We start from the raw sequence: 18,457 nt of genomic DNA, 5'->3' as shown, positions 1-18,457 counted from the left end.
TGGTGTAATAGAAACAAGCTTTGCTAATAAGAGACTCTCAGTGCTCAATGCTACGGTCTGTTTGCAGAATACTCAAACAGCACGATTTCGCTCCACTTGTAGTGGCTATGGTAGAGTCTGCGACTACATCTGTGGGTATTTTCGGTCAGATCTCGCGAAGTACTGCTGTATATAAGACTGAACATAAGAATAAACTGCTGTTTTTGTGGGTCATACGTGCGCGACTGGGGAAGTGTCAAGGGAGTGCCAGCAAATGCAATATGAGTTGTGAAGGTGTCTCCTGGGAGGACATTTCACCTTACATTCGGGGATGTTAATCAGTTCCCGGAATTTAGTGCAATAATGCCAATGGTCCTACCTGGGAGAGAGAGAGGGAAAGAAAAACAAACTTTCTACTGCAACATCGCCTTTAAATACTACTGCCACACGAAACTGTCTCACGCCGAGTAAATGACAGTAAAGCATAAAGTTCTGGTGTCAACACGCTATGCAAATCCACTTGAATACATTTGATCACCCCAGTGCAGTAGAAATAAAAAAAATAGTTGAAGAATGGAGAGTTGGGTGCCTGTGATTAGAGAGGGGGATGGGGAGGAGAAGGAGAAAAAGAAAGAGTAGAGAGTGAGGGAGGGAAGAGTGCTAGGGAAAGAGGAAAAAGACGAAGTTGAGGAAAAGAAAGAAGGAATGACGCGGTACTTCTGAGTAGACTTTCACATTTCTCAACTGCTGTGTGGGGGTTAGGCCAGCAGGTAGGCAAGCCAGTAAGCAGGCCAGCAAACAGGCAGACAGCTGTCGCGAGCCTTCTGAATCCGCTGGCTTCAGCGTCCGCAGCTGCCGAACCGCTGAGGCTATGCTAAATTAAGTCATTGCATCAAGACCGGCACTTGACTTCAAATTGGTATGTCCTTCGTTCTGTTCATTCCGGAGGTGGCCTCTGGGAGGAATGTGAGTCACATTCTTTAATTCTTTCTTGTACTTGTCCTTCGTTCTTTGAAGCAGGCATTCACCACAAAAATAACAACAAAAACAGGGTTTTACCACAGCCAAGAAGAAGAGGAAAAAATGTAGATCCGCAATCTTAGCTACTTTACATAAAAAAAACATCGCATTAGAACACTAGAATAAACAATATAAAACAAATGCACCTTCGAGATAACTTGCTAGGAGACTTCCTATCTAAATCTAGACTGTAGACCTACATATCGAAACCAGCAAATCATTCTAATCTTTCATATATATACGAAACAGAAAAACCATGAATGTGTTTCCTGTCTCAGTCTTGTCATAATGATGTATGGACATCAACACGTCCGTGGCCGAACTTTAGGTTGCGGCTGTTCAAACTTCAGGACGCGCCGGGTACGAACAGACAAAAAAATTCCTTTCTCGGACATACCAACTGCATTGCAGAAGAGGAAGAAGAAGAAGAAGAAGAAGAAGACGAAGAATATGAAGCAGAAGAAGAACCAGAAGAGGATGAAGAATAAGCAGAAGAGGAGGAAGAAGAGGAAGAGGAGGAGGAAGAGGAAGAGGAAGAGGAAGAGGAAGAGGAAGAAGATAACTTGGTGTATGTGATATTGTGTGATATTGTTGAGGCAACAAATCAGGGTTTAAAAAGAGGGAAAAATACAAGAGGCTTGGAGGTAGCAAGTCTCCACTAAGATAAAGGAACTGAGGGAAACTGAATACTGGGAATGAGTGAAGAAAATCAAAATTTGATTCAGATAGGTGATCTTCACTGTAAAGATACGAACTGTGAAAGGCGACCCACCAACAAAGTTGTATATTTAGCTTACCAAAGAATTCGATGTAATTATTTCTTTAAATTATACATATCTAAAAAGAAAAAGTGACTACGTAATATAAGATTTTCTTTTGACAGGGACGTATATGAATCCAAGAAATGAGTCGAACGGACAATGTAGATTCAATTTGTAAAAAAAAAAAAAAAAATACAAGTTTGTAATAATCATTTGAAGTAGACTGGAGGAAATTCATGAATGCAAGAGAAACAAAAGGAAAATGTAAAATCTTTCTCAACTTTTAAAACTTAGGTGTGTACCAAGCATTAATGGAAGAATAAAAAAAAAAAAGACTATTAGTTCAACAAAAGTTGAGGGTCATCAAATATATACATATACATATACATATATAATATATATATATATATATATATATATAATGTATACATATATATATAATATATATATATATATAATATATATATATATATATATATATATATATATATATATATATATATATATATATATATATATATATCATAGGGAAAATGTAAAAAGAATCAACAAAACACAATAAGAAGATAGAAAATCCAGGAGTAGATACACAAGAATCTTAAGAAAAAATTATAAACAAAAATGTAGTCAGTAAACGTAAAAAAGAACACGATATCTATTACAAGTTGGTCAAGGACAAACTAAGACACAGGAGGCTTCTGTGAATATGGTTCAATACAAGCTGAAGTGAAAAACAAAAAATTCACTTAGTTTTTTACCACGGAAAATATTTTTGTGGATAAAAGGAGAGAACAAGAATGTTGGATCCATACTGTATATATCAATGAGGAATTGAAGGAAGAACTACGGGTCACTGGATGTGAGAGAGAGACTCAGGGTAAACAAAATATCAAACTAAATACTTAAGAAATACAGAGAAGAACTGGAAGAAAAACATTTACAGCCTAAGTGAGCGTCCATGAGAAGAAGGGATAGTGCCTCAAGATGGGAAAAGGACCAATGTGGTACTAATTTACACTAATTCATAAGTAAGGAAGAACCCCTAAATCACACACTCGTGTACCTGAAGAGCATGATAGATACATTGTGTTACGTATCTAGATTGACAGAACAAATCTGGATGCAGAAATACTAAGATTTTACCAATATATTTCTAAAATTTACTAAGATTTCTAAGATTTTACTCAAAAACAGTAAATGTGTGTAAGAGATGGGTGCAGTGTACAAGCCTAGTCCTAAAGAAACTTTTGACGAGGTTATTATTAAAATTAGATTACATTTGAGGGAACGGAATATTTCTAGAATGAAAGACATCCTTAGAGATTAATACAGAAGTAGTAAATGAAAAAATGCCCAAGTTTGAGGAAATAACTACTGTCGTCCCAGAAAGACCAGTATTAGCATCCGTTTTTTATGTAAATGACGTAATGAAAAAAATTAAGTTGCAATAATCTATTTGCAGGTCACACGAAGATCATAAGATAAAAAAAAAAAAAAAAAAAACGAGGAAGTTTGCAAACAGTAAATGAACTACCTATGCAGATTTTATAACTAGAGACCATGGTGGAAAATAAATCTCATAAAAAAAAAGGGCAAAAAATACGAGACGGTCATCAATAAAATTACTCGATGGGAAATGAAAGTGTTACAAGAACAAAAACCAAGGATCTGCATTTGTTGGTTATAAATAATTTGTCCCCTGATGAGCATATTAACATTTTGGTGAAACATACAAACTACAGGGAAATATAGAAACGATGATCCACTTCTGGACAGGAAGATAAAAAAAGAATAATAATAAAACTATCACCCGGGCCCTGAATATAGAGAAAAGAGAGAAATAGAAAATGAGAGAGAGAGAGAGAGAGAGAGAGAGAGAGAGAGAGAGAGAGAGAGAGAGAGAGAGAGAGAGAGAGAGAGAGAGAGAGAGAGAGAGAGAGAGAGAGAGAGAGAGAGAGAGAGAGAGAGAGAGAGAGAGAGAGAGAGAGAGACTGAGAGAGAGGGGCATAGATGGATAGATTGACAGATAGATAGATATATAGATTGATAGGTGGAGACGGATTGATGAGTAGATAGATAGATAGACATATAGATAAAGAGATGGATAAACAGACAGACAGACAGACAGGCAGATAGATAGATGGTTTTATATATATATATATATATATTATATATACATATATATATATATATATAGAGAGAGAGAGAGAGAGAGAGAGAGAGAGAGAGAGAGAGAGAGAGAGAGAGATGATGACTAGTGCACATGCATGCACATGTATATTTACAATACGTAGACAGACTCACACTTGCGCACACATACACAAAGACTTGATCACCCGCATTGTGGCATTATTTGGAGATATACAGTATTTCTATGGCAAAACTGTAACCACGTCTTGATATGTATTTAAGCTTATTCAAGTAGACATTTTCCCATGTATATTTCTTTTTTAGTTATTCGTTACTTTGCTGTAGTTATCTTTTATTGCTTTCAAATGTGGAATAAGAACAGGAATTAGGAACGCATAACGCACAAATAATACTATAAAATGTGTAAATTTTCCTCTGCAGGTCTCCAATGGTGTGGCTGGGAATCATCATTATTTTCTAAGATACTGTATTAGTTTAATTTTGCCAAAAAGGTGCAAATTTACGTCTTCCCGTTACCGTTTTATTGAAATGTTTCAAAATGGTTTCATGATATTACTTCAAAGATATTGAAACTCACAGCAGAGACTTTCCGAAAGTGTTAAAGAAAGTGAGTAAAACAAAAGAGCAATTACAGATGCTATAATATCAGACACGACAATGGTGGACGATGCAACATTAATGCAATAGTGGAATAACGAAAAGAAGAAACGAAAGAGCATCGCGATCATTGTGATTGGCAAAACCGACGCCAGGTGACAATAATAGCTGCGGCAGCTGTGTGTGTGTGTGTGTGTGTGTGTGTGTGTGTGTGTGTGTGTGTGTGTGTGTGTGTGTGTGTGTGTGTGTGTGTGTGTGTGTGTGTGTGTGTGTGTGTGTGTGTGTGTGTGTGTGTGTGTGTGTGACCACAAACGGTGTTGGCAGCAGCAGCAGCAACATGGAGAGAATGAACAAGAACAATATCGAAACCACGGGTGCGTGCAACAACAACGGGAATAAAAACAACAGCAACAACGAGACCACCACCACCGCCAACAACATTAACAACAACAACAACAACAACAAAAACAACAACAACAACAATGAGACCAACAACAACAACAACGGGACCAAAAACAATAGCAACAACAACAACAACAAGACCACCACCACCAGCAACAACAAAAACAACAGCAACAGCAACACCATCACCAACAATAACAACAACAACAACTTAGCAAGAGAAAGGGTAACGACCTCTTGGTAATTAGTTCCTTCATGACGTCCCCAGGAGAATGCAGATGCCAAACATGAACCAAACAAAACAGGTTGATCATTAAAAGCGTAGCATTCTCTTACAATACTACTTCATATCTTAGAATATATATATCTTTCAGAGAATATTATGAATCAATTGAGATCAGTGAATATTCAGTTAATCAAGAAAAAATATACAAAATCAGTCAACGTATCAAACGGTTAATCGTGAAAGTTTGAAATCAATTCAAACCCATCGGCCAGTGTTCAGTTAAACAAAACCACCTAGCGTTAGTCACAGAAGAATCTATAATGTAAACGAAACTGCTGAAATGCTGAATTCGCTTTTGTTGCACAAAGGCAGCTCTATTGACGAAGAAATGGTCAGAAGTTTGCTGAAAAGATGAAATAAAATGTCTTTAAACTAATCGACTGATTCAAAGAAAATTAGCGTACCCTGAACATGTATATAGAGGCTACACATGAACATACGTATACATATTTCTATCTAAAAAAAAAAAAATTGTAGAAAGAACAGGGATATTAAACCCTACAATAAACATAGAAATTCAAACTTTTTTTTATATTACAATCTGTTCTCCCTATTAATATACAGGCTGACACACTATGCCTTCTCTTTCTGTACACAATATCTGTTTGAGGTCAAATCATTTCTATTTATGTATAACTGCATAAATGTGTATATGTATACAGAAGTAACCATGTGTTCTGGAATTAGATACAAAAGCCACCAATATTCATAAAAACAAACAAACAAACAAATAAAACCAAACAGGGTAAGAAAGCATAGGAAACAGCAACAAAGGTTTTGGGGAAGACGCTGGCCTCTCCCAGGAGTCAGCTGCTGTGGCAATGTAAGAGAAGAGACGACTGTGGTAGAGGCACCAACTCTCCTCATATCGTGTATTTATTGACCTGGCGACCAGTGCTCTTGCCATTACTCGGTTGTTAATAAAGCCCCCTTGTCCCTATCAACACATCCTTCCTATCCCTTCTGCTGGCTGTGCCTCACGGTAAGAGAAGGAGAACTTGTTAGAAAAACAATGTCAATCCCACAACTTGTGTCGCCACAGGTTCCTCCTTAAGAGGGGCTTTACATGATCTAACGGTTCGTCGAACGCGGTTCGACAGACACGTGTTTAAAGTGATGTGTGAACGTATGAACGGGGTATTTGGTTGTCGAACACGCTGGTTAAACCCCAAATACCCCGTTCACACGTTCACACATCACTTTAAACACGTGTCCACCGTTAAATCGTGTAAACCCCCTCTAACTCGCGTTACTGAAGACTTACTCACCTAACTGGTACCTCCTCGACATCTACCATTCCCATTCCATTCCCCAAACCCTCATGAAACACACTGAAGGAATTGGTCAAGAATTGGTTTACCAATAGAGCGGTTACCAAATGGAATAGACTTAGTAACCATGAAGTAGCGAACGCTGAAACATTCGGTTGTTTGAGGGCAAGATGAGATAGCTTTATGGGTTGGGATGAAAGGTGGTAAGAGGCACGGAACTGCCTAGTGTAGGCATTATGGTCTCCTGCGGTCTCCTCAATTCTTATGCTCTTATCTATCTCATATTACAGTATGTAAGTTTCTGCACAGTAAGCTACATTCCTTTACAAACACGCCCTGTCTCTTAAGCATATCATATAGTCTTATTCTTAGACAGCTCGTCTCCTATAATGAACATTAATCCCCTTTCTAGATCTATGGCACGCTGTCCCTTTCTAAGATTACATAAATCTTTCCTCACTATGCTGTTGAAACTAGGTTAAATTTTGTGTCACACCAAAACAATGATGAACTTTCAATACATCAGCTCCCTGGGTAATTGGCATCTTTTACTTTGTACAATAAAATTTTCTAATAGCACACTTCACTTCCTCTTTTTTTATTTCGAGTATACAATCATGTGCAGTTTACGCACGGGCGCGCGCACACTCACACACACACACACACACACACACACACACACACACACACACACACACACACACACACACACACACACACACACACACACACACACACACACACACACACACACACACAAATTGGACGAAAAAAAAATAGTATGTGCAAAAACCATACAAGAATTTAAGAACAAACTAAATGCTGAGAGATACAAATACAACTAGGTAAACACGCACACAAACAAACAAACACACACACACACACACACACACACACACACACACACACACACACACACACACACACACACACACACATAGCCTGCAACTGTAGGGGTTAGCTTCAGGGACTACCACGCTCAAGGCTTGAAAGCTTCATAATACTGCAATCCGTTACTCTCCCACTTGAACAAGGGGATATGCATGTGTTTTGTTTCAGGTCACAGTATAACCCATCGATTGGACCGTATACTCTCTGAACTCTCATCCAGTAGGAGCCTATCCTAATTTTAGCCCATTATTTGTAGTGAATCCATACACACAGTCAAGTGAAAATAATAAATTCCAAATTGCCACGTCCACAAAACCACTGAAATTTTCTAAAGATTTTGAATCTTATGTAATACGATGGGTCTAGATGCATATAGTTTGACTGATTTTACTTTTCGTCGATAGAGAATACGACAGAGACAAAATACGTAAATGTGTTTGTACATGTTTGTATATGTATATGCACAAATGTATGTATACATATATGTATATACATATGAATATGTATATCTGCTGATAAATATTTGTAGATTCGTAAATAGTATAATACTTCGTGAGAATTGCAATCTAACACAATGAGCTAGAAAGCCTAGATCAAGTTATAGTTTATTACATGACACACTCAATCATACAGCTATTATTCTGGCGAACTTGGAAAAAAATAATTGATCTTAAGGAGACAATTTGGTTATGGCAAATGTGTTTCTTCAAGTTCAAAGTACTTAGAAAGGTGGATGGTGTGACATGATCTGTTCATGCCACTACGTCATCTTTAAGGAATTTCGTATGCATGTTCGCTTGCTTTCGATATTGTAACTCGGATATCAGTTCGTCAAACAACATCTTTCATTAAACACCAGACCAGGAAAACTTGTGTTACAAGCTTTCGTTTACCAGGTATTAGCTCTTGTGTATTCATGTTTAACCCAGAGGAAAAAAAAACATATTTTCATTTGGTGACTGACAGACAGACAGACACACACACACACACACACACACACACACACACACACACACACACACACACACACACACACACACACACACACACACACACACACACAAACACACACACACATACTTTTTTCCTCTGATTTTGTATCAAAAAAACACATAGGCAACTGTAGATACTACCCTAGGTAGTCAAGAAAGAAAGTTAAGGCCAAAATATTTTACAATACACATACCCCGTTTCCATGAATTAACCGTGTGTGATCAGTTATTCAGTACTTTAAACTCTGTTGTTCATTATTCCCATTTCACCCTTCAATCTACTGATTAATTGCCCAGGTTTCCTATGACCTAGTTTTCCTCAACCCTTCCAACTTGGTAAACTGAGTTTAGGACGCATTCTGTTGAACACAAAAATATCTAAGGAAGACGTGGAAAAGTTATCTTCCTGTATAGGGTTTAGTCATCCTGTACAGTCATCTTCCTGTATAGGGTATAGTCATCCTGTATAGGGTACAGTCATCCTGTATAGTCATCTTCCTGTATAGGGTCACCTATATATCATCTGTATAGTCATCTGTATAGTCATCTGTATAGTCATCATGTATAGTCATCATGTATAGTCATCTTCCTGTATAGGGTCTCGGCGTTAACATAGGCAACTAAGATGCTTTTGCTAGGTAGCCGTTCCTTTGCGAGAGCCCCGTCTCCTCCTGAGATCTGCTTACTGTGACTCTGTTCCCATTGTCCATTGACAAGGGGAAATCTTGTCCAGCGAGAGCCTCTTCCCGGACGATCCAACAGTTTTATTTTATTTTCTTAGGCCTTTCACTTTGCTAACACACTTAAAAGTTCCTGATAACAAACGACCCTATGGAGCTGAAAGGCCGTCCTTGGACAAAAGGGTAAAAAAAAATAAAAAATAAAAAATAACAAGACATTCGACTTCAGCACGGTGTTGAATTGAATATATATTTTTTTCAAGTCACCGACAGATGAAATAAGGAGGCAGAAAATCACGTAAGAAAGACGTCGATAGACTAAAAGGGACTTTTCCAGTTTTCATTCTCAACTGTTAGTTTTCTGATCACCTTCACCTTCAACTGTGCCCTGTTCAACTTCACTATAACTAATCATCAAAGCTCATTATTAGTTCGATGCTTATCTTCACAAATCTCATCCTTTACGAGCATAATCGTTCTCGAAAAACACCCAAAGCTTAACTTCTAACCTACGAATTTCTCTCTTCAGTATTGCATTCCTTCACGTTAACTGCAGATCTTCATTCTCGTAAAGAAAGACAAAACAAACGTATAACACTGATGAACTTCCCTCTCTATAGTAATCCATTCGACGGTCCCACACTAAACGAAATGCTGCAGTTAATTCCGAAGATTATTTGAAGTACACAAAAAAGAGCCTTGCAACGGAAGAGTATGTCAGTAGATTTATCGCTATTCGTTGTACTTTGTTTTATTCTGTCAGAATGAGAATAGTCTTCAGAATAGTCGATTTCAGCATAGTGGTGAGTCTACACACTTAACATATTTCAGTGTTGGTGTGGTCTCCGCTTTGAAAGTATTCACTAAACACTGAAAAAAATGTGTTTTCTAAGGCTTTCTTCCAGTGCTATTTCGTCTCTTGCGTTTGCTTAACTATCTCAAGTACCTGGTATTCCTTAATCTTCCTTTAAACTATATGTGATTATGGTGAACTTTGACATCAATGCACACACACACACACACACACACACACACACACACACACACACACACACACACACACACACACACACACATACACACGTGATCCAAGACCATCTTGTTGAATTGAACACGTTTGAATATATTCAAATACACACATGTATGCACAAACACACACACACACACACACATACACACACACACACACACACACACACACACACACACACACACACAAAGAGAGAGAGAGAGAGAGAGAGAGAGAGAGAGAGAGAGAGAGAGAGAGAGAGAGAGAGAGAGAGAGAGAGAGAGATAGAGAGATTCTTCCATATGTTAATCTTCCTCTTGTAACAATAAAAACATACTGTGGCTGTGAATACATTATGTCCTTTCATCTCGTTATGAATTAAGTTCCTATTTGGGTGGAATGGTGAAAGCTCTCTGTAGTCAAACCCAGTGACTCAGGACGAGTCTACTGCTCATTCTACATCTCTCTCTCTCTCTCTCTCTCTCTCTCTCTCTCTCTCTCTCTCTCTCTCTCTCTCTCGCTATATATATATATATATATATATATATATATATATATATATATATATATATCCCTCTCTCTCTCTCTCTCTCTTTCTCTTTTACTTGTCTATTTTCTTTAATTGTGTCGAAATGGTTGTAAAGTAACAAAGTCTGTTCAAAATGTACTATTTCCTGTTTGGCATCCTAGCCCCACAACCCATGCATCTGTTTTGATCATCTCCCTTTCTCCAGTAAAAAGGAAAGGATAAGAAAGTCTAAGACTAGCTATTCAAAGATACAGTATTTCATTATCTATTTACTTGCTTCGTTTAATCTTATTTATTCTATCTATTTAGTTATTAATAAATTAATTAGTTTACTTGATTACTTGCGTGTTTATTTGTTTATTCAACTATATATTCATATATTTATCTATTTGTTTATATGTTTATTGATATATTTGTCGTTTTTTACTTATTTAATTACTATTTTTCATATATACAATGCTTTTCCGAAATACAGATTTTTTTCTTTTTTTTGGGGGGGGGTTGTGAGTTTCTCATAAATTCTCAAGATAATCCACTCAAACTTATCTCCTTTGTATGAAACTAATCCTGGTTGTCCAACAGAGTAATTAATGAATGGAATAGACTTAGTAATGAAGCTGCAACAATTGGTTATTTGAAGAGAAAATTAGATAATTTTATGGACAGGGATGACAGGTAGTAAGGGACATGGAACTGTCTAGTGTAGGCCTTATGGTCTCCTGTAGTCTCCTCTGCTTTTATGTTCATATGATCTTGTAATCCACGCAGAGCTAAAGGGAGGGATGAGTTTGTAGTGAGACTAAAGTATGACTTGGCAGTAGACAATGAAAGAATTTATTTCATTGAAGAATTACTACAAGTTTCGACTGTTAGATTAAATTGCAAAAATTTGTTTATGTTTCTTGGAAGAATATAGAAAAATAAGAAGAATAAAAGAAAGCCAGAAAGAAGAGAAGTCAAAGAAAGAATGAAAGAGAGAGAGAGAGAGAGAAAGAAAAACACAAGACGTAAAGAAACAAAGAAAGAAAAATAAAAGAAGGAGAGAAAGAATGGAGACAATTTTTTCCTTCGACGAAATATTCCTCTTGCAATCCACGTATAGCAATCGAGTAAACCTTCCTTTTGTTTGACTAGTAACAGAAAAATACAAATTTTCTTCTCATATATTCTCTTCACTTGCCTAGTTGCACCCTTGGCCCTTCACAATACCAAATTCTATTTATTTCTTATACACTGTTCCCAGTTCATCTCATTATCTCATTACTTTGTCGTATTCTCTATCAACTAAAAGTAAAACTAGTTAAAATGTATGCATCTACACCCATCGTATTGGATAAGATTCAAAATCTTTAGAAAAATGTCAGTGGTTTTGTGAACGTAACAATTTGGAATCGATTATCTTACTACAGGTATTTATTTTTCACTTGACTGTGTGTATGAATTCACTATGGTCTTCAATCATGGGCTAAAAGGGGAGTAGGATCCTACTGGATGAGAATTCAGAGAGTATTGCTCTTCTATTTCACATCTCTTTTCCAACACTGAGGCTGAATGCTCTTCTACCCCAATCGATAGTAGAAAACGCACTTTCAACAAATTACACTTATTCTTTGGTTATCTTTCTTTTAAGCTTAATCTTGTCCCACACTCTACCCCTTGGTAGGCTTATCGATTGCCGTCTCCCTCTCTTTAAATATATCACACGTTCATTTTTATTCCATCACCACTTATTATCAATGTTGATTTTTTGTAATATTCCTTCTAAACATTTCATTACTTGATTTACTTCTTTATATTTCCACTTCTTTTTTATTCTCATATATTTTTATTCCTTTCCTATGCACCATACCACTAAAGTATCCCATCCCGTCTTTCCCTTACTCTCCCTCTGTCAGCTGTTTCAGTTTGTTCAATGCCTTTCAATCCTCCTTTAAAGACCCACAGATCCTCAAACGACCCCTCCTCATGTCCTCTCGCCTTCCCGGATCATGTCCTCGATCTTGTCCAGGGCGGAGAGAACCAGGGGGACCAATGTAACCCCTTCTCTCGATGGTTACTTCTTGCCAAGTCTGCAAGAAGTCTTTTTATCTTTAGGCGAAAAGGAAGTAAACGGTAATGGTTGGCCCATTTTGGTGAAAGAGTCTTATACACGTCCACCCGAAGTACACCACAAAGGAAACATACGAATAAGAGTCACTAACACAAAAAGATGTGATGGTCTTTCTTAGTCTGACCAGACCTCCCTCCCTTCCCCTTCCCCCCCCCCATCACCTAACCCACCCCACCCGCCCCGAACGATCCAGCCCCCTCCCGTCTCATTCCTCTGGAAGAAACTCCAAACCTCAACCACTCCCCTGGAATCACCCGAACTCACCCGGTCCCGTAGTGCGGCTGTCTGGGCTCCGTTAGGAGTTGTTCTTCGCAAGCATTCGATTTGGGGTGCTTGGAGCCACCATCCTTCCTTCGCCCCTTCTCGTCGCGTCCCTCGCCCGAGCCTCGCAACTTGAGGAAGCGAGGAACTGGAAAGCTGAAGAACATGGACATGTTGGTCAAGACCACTCTGACCCTCGTTCTCCACTGAGGTCCTCGTCTCTCGCGCCTCCTCCCCCTCCTCCTCCTTCTCCTCCTCCTTCGTCTGCTCTTCCTCCTGCTGCTACTACTGTCCACGTGCCTTGTGTCGCCCCGTTTGTTCCTGGGGCAAGGGTTCTCCGTAAGGCGACGAGTTGAGCTGAAGCAGAGCGGCCTCCTTCGAAGCTACTGACGAAGCGAAGGGTGCTGGTGTCGAATGCCGTAGTGGTGGTGATGGTGGTGATGGTCGTGACGGAGACCGAGGGTGGGGGAGCCGTTTTTCCTTTTTAATGTGTTGGAGTTGGCGGTAGTGAGGGTGACAGTGAAAGTGACAGCGGTAGTGTGGTTGGTGGGGGGTGGGGGGTTGGGGGTTGGAGGTGACGGTGTTATGATGAGGTGTTGCAAGAGGTGCTGTCCGAGGGCAGAAGGGCAGGGCGTGGGTGCAGGGGGAAGGTGCAGCAGTGCCCCACGAACCCTGGGTGAGGGGCAAAGGCGTCACGCCCTAACCCATCCCTGTCACTACTACTGCTGCTTCACCACCACCCGTAGTCCAGATCTGGTGAACGTCGGTTAGGCTGCAATCGCTTCCTCCTCCTCCTCCTCCTCCTCCACCACCACCACCTCCTCCTCCTCCTCCTCCTCCTTCTTGCTTTTCGCTGATGCTCTTGGTTCTACTTGTTTGACCACACGGAACAGCAGCTGCGGGGCAAGACGGAGGGCGGGGCGGTGGGTGGGCGGACACTGGGAAGGACGGGTAAATGTATCGGGGCCATGCCGAACCTCAATGATCAAGGCACGGCTGAGTTACGAGACTCCTGGCATCCACGCCTGCAGCAGCATGAGCGGACAGTATGAGATGCACGAGATCGCAAGAAGGGGCAGCCAGAGTAGGAATGCAGAGTCTTTAGGAACAGAGAGTTGTGTATAGTGAAAGGGTTGCTGGAGAGAGAAGGAGGAAGGGCCTGGGGTCTGTAAAAATAATGGGAGGAGCGTTCAGAGACGATAACAGGGTTACAAAGGCAACAACAGTGATCGATTTAGTTCTGAGATGTTTCTGAGACTGTAGTGGCAGTGAGTCTGTGTGTATGTTAAGATGGTGTGGTAGATTCAGCTAGAGCTATAGATTTGTAAATATGGTACTAGTTAGCTATCGCGATTTAAAGATATTCCACATGGGAGATAGTTTCAGTTATAGAAATGCAAGGTGATGGGTTTTTGGCAACAACTGCAGATGCATTTGTTGTAGACGCAGGAAAAAGGGACAATGTATCAAGTCTGCAGCGGTACAAGATGTATGGCTTTCTAATACGAGGTCCAAAAATGGCAGGGACTTTGTGATGTCAACAGTGACTGGGGAATGTAAAAATATAGGAGTAAAATTGCCTCTTGCACTTCAAGTGGTATGGGATACGGACACGGTCGTATAAAAAGAGATCTTGGTTCTAACGTTAGTTTGGTGAAAATTGTTAGGGAGACGAACCGGTAGAAACAGCGGAAACTACGTCGGCCGTAGTAATATTACAGTTTGGAATATTTAATACTGCTGTGGTGATGGTTGTGTACGTTAGTATTTGTAATAATTCTACAAATGCTTGCACCTTGAGATAAGTTGATTGGTGTTATAGTCAAAGGAGACGTGATTATAGCGAATGCAGAAGTTGTAACAACAATAATGGAAGTACATATATATGTTGTTATATAAATAAGATACTTGGCAGCTGTTGCAGCGAGAATGGCTGAAGTTATGATAACAAGAGAGCGAATAAATGGAGCAAGACTTGTGACATTAGCTGATATGGTGGTAACTGTCATACAAGTAACGCCACTTATGAAAACGGGTACAGTAATACGTCAGTATCCGCAATAGTTAGCAACAGTAGCAGTAGATGAAGTTCTTACTAGGAACAGCAGAAGTATAAATATAGTTAAGAGTTAATTGTAGCTGCAGTTGTATGTTCGTTCGTAGAATCATCAATTGTACTAGGGTCATTGGAGAATTAACGCTTTCTTAGTTATAGCAGCAACCACAGCAGCCGTAATACTGGGTAAGGATGTAGTTATAGCAGGAGTAGAAAATTATAGCAAAAGCATTATCTATAGCATCAGTATCTGTTCAAGAGATGAAGTGTGTTTTGGATAATTCAAATAGCCTTAGCAGCTGCAATAGGTATTGTGTGATAGTATAATCAGCACGTGATAAATATTGCCCTCGGGGATGACAAGAGGTTTCTTGAAGGTGGCGAGGACGTGGGAGAATGAGATGTGGCTGAACTGGAAGTGACCACAGGAGCTGTGGCGGCAGAAGCTGCCTGTTTGGATGAAAGAAGACAGAGAGATCCCTGTGGCAGTTGGTCTGGGACTTCGAGGAACTGCCCAGAGAAGATGAAGAAGAAGGAGGAAAAAGAAAAACAATAAAGGATAAAAAAGAAAAAAAAACAGAAGATGGGGTGAAAGATGTCTGAGAAAAAGGAAGGTTGAGAGAAGTAAAAAGGTGAGAAAGAAGAGAGTAAATGAAGGGGGAGAAGATGTAGAGGACGAAGAAAAAGGGGGAAAAGAGATAAGAGGAGGAAGTAGAAGAAGTAAAGGAGAAGGAGGAACAAGTCAAAGTCGGGGAGAACGATGGCTGTGGTGGCAAGAGTTGTCTCAGTGCTGGAGACCTCTCTTCGGTCAGTTCGACTTCGCGTTCTTCGTTCTTGAAGGGTCGCTTGCTCGCTCGTTCTCGATGGGTATTGGGGGAGGGGCAAGTTCTTCGTTATTTTTTTTTTCAGGAGTCACAAGAGACACACTGAGACACGCTAGGCACTAAGCGATCACGGCACAGCACCGAGAGGCACACAACAACAACAACAACAACGAAACAACAATAAGGGCACGACTACAGCACCCGCAGCACAACTATCGCAGCGCCTTCTCCCGCTGCATACTCAGGATTGGCACCTCGATCCGTGAGAGAGAAAGCGTGAGGAGAGAGAGAGAGAGAGAGAGAGAGAGAGAGAGAGAGAGAGAGAGAGAGAGAGAGAGAGAGAGAGAGAGAGAGAGAGAGAGAGAGATAGCAAGAAAGCGAAAGAGTGTCAGAGAGAAGGAATGGAAAAGGAGAGGAAGGGACAGATGGAGCAAAAGAGAGATAGGGAGACAGAAAAAGAGAGAGAGAGGGGGGTTTAGTTGGGGGGTGTCAGAGTCAAGCGGAAAGGAATGTTGGGTTGGGGGAGGGGGAGGGGGAGGAGAGGGGGTAGACGATGGGGATGTCAACAGGCAGGCAGATAGACACAAGGGACAAAGAAGAGAGAGAGAGAGGAGAGTGGCAAAGATACAAGATACAGGCAAGAATGTAAATAAACAGATATATAGATAAATAAAGAGGGAAATAAAATACAGGCTAAACGATAAAGAGGGACAGTTAGTTAGCTATATAGACAGATGAAAAATGAGAGAGAGAGAGAGAGAGAGAGAGAGAGAGAGAGAGAGAGAGAGAGAGAGAGAGAGAGAGAGAGAGAGAGAGAGAGAGAGAGAGAGAGAGAGAGAGAGAGAGAGAGAGAGAGAGAGAGAGAGAGAGAGAGAGAGAGAGTGAAAGTGAGAGAGAGCGAGAGCGTGTGGAGGGAGGAGGGACTGAGGGAGCCCCAGAACCACGCCTACACACACTAAGTCTTCGTGCGAAGTGGAGTGGACCCACAGTCTATTCACTGACAGAGATACATAAGACCCATGTTCAAGGGTTTTTCCATATCTAACAATGATCACTCCTGAAGGCGTGATGGCTTCTGCGTGCCCCGATAGGGACCGAGGGCGCTCCCTGATGGGGGAAGGAGAAGAAGAGGAAGGGCGTGGTGCACAAGTAGTGCTGCTGCTGCTGCTGTTGTCGTCTTCTACTCCCAAGAGGAGGGGTGAGCTGATAGTGGACGATGATTTTCTTGAATGGGGGTGGGTGGTTATGATGTGGGCTAGTGATGGTGACGCGTTGAACAATGAGGGGCGCGAGTGTTTTTTTTTTCTTTCTTATTAACGAGGACGGTTTGGATGTTAGCTCTTGGGTCACGGGAACACTTGAAATGATCCGGTGGCACCTTAATGACGGACACACGAACCGGTTACAATCACAGCCCGTCCACTTCCGGTAGTTGCTGTGGGTGGCTGGGGCCGGGATATTTGGGGTGGGGGGTCACTTTTTTGTATACGGTTCCTACAACGTATATATATATATATATATATATATAATATATATATGCACACTCCAATCACCAACGAAGTTTTAGCACAAGTGTCGGCTTTCTTTTTCTTTTGTGTTGGGCGGCAGAAGAGAATCCAGTAACAGGACTCGTATCCGGTCCGTGAGAACTACAATCTGGTACAAACAACGCCCTTACGAGATAACATAGATTCCGGTAACAGCGTAGCACTCACGACCTACTAACGCAACGGCCCGGTACCGGGAGCTAACGGCTGCCCCGGTAACGACGCAGTAACGGGGCACCCAACCAACAACGGCCAAGGGTAATCCGAATGGAGGCCGCGATGGTGGTGGATGTGGCTGTGCTCTGGGGCTGGTCGGTGCTGCTGGATGGCGAGAGGGCGGGACGGGCTTACGGGTGTCTGCCGGACAACCCTTACAGCCTGCACTGCCTGCACTGCTTGGCTGCACTGCCTGCCTGCCTGCCTGCCTTCCTGCCTGCCTGCCTGCCTGCCTGCCTGTCTGCGTTGGACTGACGTCCGCTACCCGAGGCTCCCAGTTCTGCTACAGGGGGAAAACCTCGGCCTCTTTCCACCCCAGGGGCATAGCTACGGTCCTCCTGCTGGTGCCTCCTGCTGCTATCCCCCAACACGAGGAGATGGGGGAGGTAGGGTGGGGGGGGCAGGAGGGGCGGGATGGGTAAGTCCCTCACATGCACCACGCGGCCTTACGTTCCGCTAACACGCTCCACGCGTTCGTCTTGGCGGTTCGCGAAGTAGTGGGGATCGGCGCTGGCTCGACGCAGCCCTTACCCGTCCCCTCCTCACTCTCATCCTCATCCTCCTCCGCCGCCGCCGCCGCCGCCGCCGGCGCCTCCTCCTCCTCCTCCTCCTCCGCCATCACCTTCCCTCCTCCTCCACTACCTCCTCATAACCGCGGCGCAAGTCCGCGCCTCTCTGCTTCTGGCATTCCCTCCCTCCTCCCTCCCTCCCTTCCTCCTTTCCTCCCCATTCTCCCTTCCCAATCCCCCAACTTCCTCCCCTTCCACCCACATCGGGGGAGAATTCCCCCTTCATTGGGTTTCCTTCCAATTAAAACGGGGCTTCTATTCATCCATGTACTCTCTCACGGAGACGCTCCCGTCCCGGTGATTTAT

General features: G+C 41.5%; 1 protein-coding gene across 5 annotated transcripts in view; it reads right to left on the bottom strand.

Moving 5' to 3' along the window:
• The window catches only part of Sh (Potassium voltage-gated channel protein Shaker), a 393,700-nt gene extending 375,677 nt beyond the window's left edge, over positions 1-18,023 (bottom strand). For 2 of the 5 annotated variants that reach the window (XR_012966862.1, XM_076192496.1), the window contains exon 1: positions 12,943-18,019. Coding sequence is in view for 4 of the 5 variants with exons in the window: in XM_076192496.1 (XP_076048611.1) it covers positions 12,943-13,112 (170 nt within the window). In the remaining variant the exon portion in view is untranslated. Of the gene's footprint in view, positions 1-12,942 lie in introns of all 5 variants that reach the window. The other 3 variants (XM_076192498.1, XM_076192497.1, XM_076192500.1) reach the window with 3 other exon arrangements.
• Positions 18,024-18,457: the final 434 nt, after the last annotated feature.

The sequence above is a fragment of the Oratosquilla oratoria genome, chromosome 11 (genome assembly GCF_046742065.1).
Source record: "Oratosquilla oratoria isolate Oo_2021 chromosome 11, ASM4674206v1, whole genome shotgun sequence".
Taxonomy (NCBI): domain Eukaryota; kingdom Metazoa; phylum Arthropoda; class Malacostraca; order Stomatopoda; family Squillidae; genus Oratosquilla; species Oratosquilla oratoria.
Note: the sequence above shows the minus strand (reverse complement) of the source record. Positions and strands in the feature narration are given on the sequence as shown.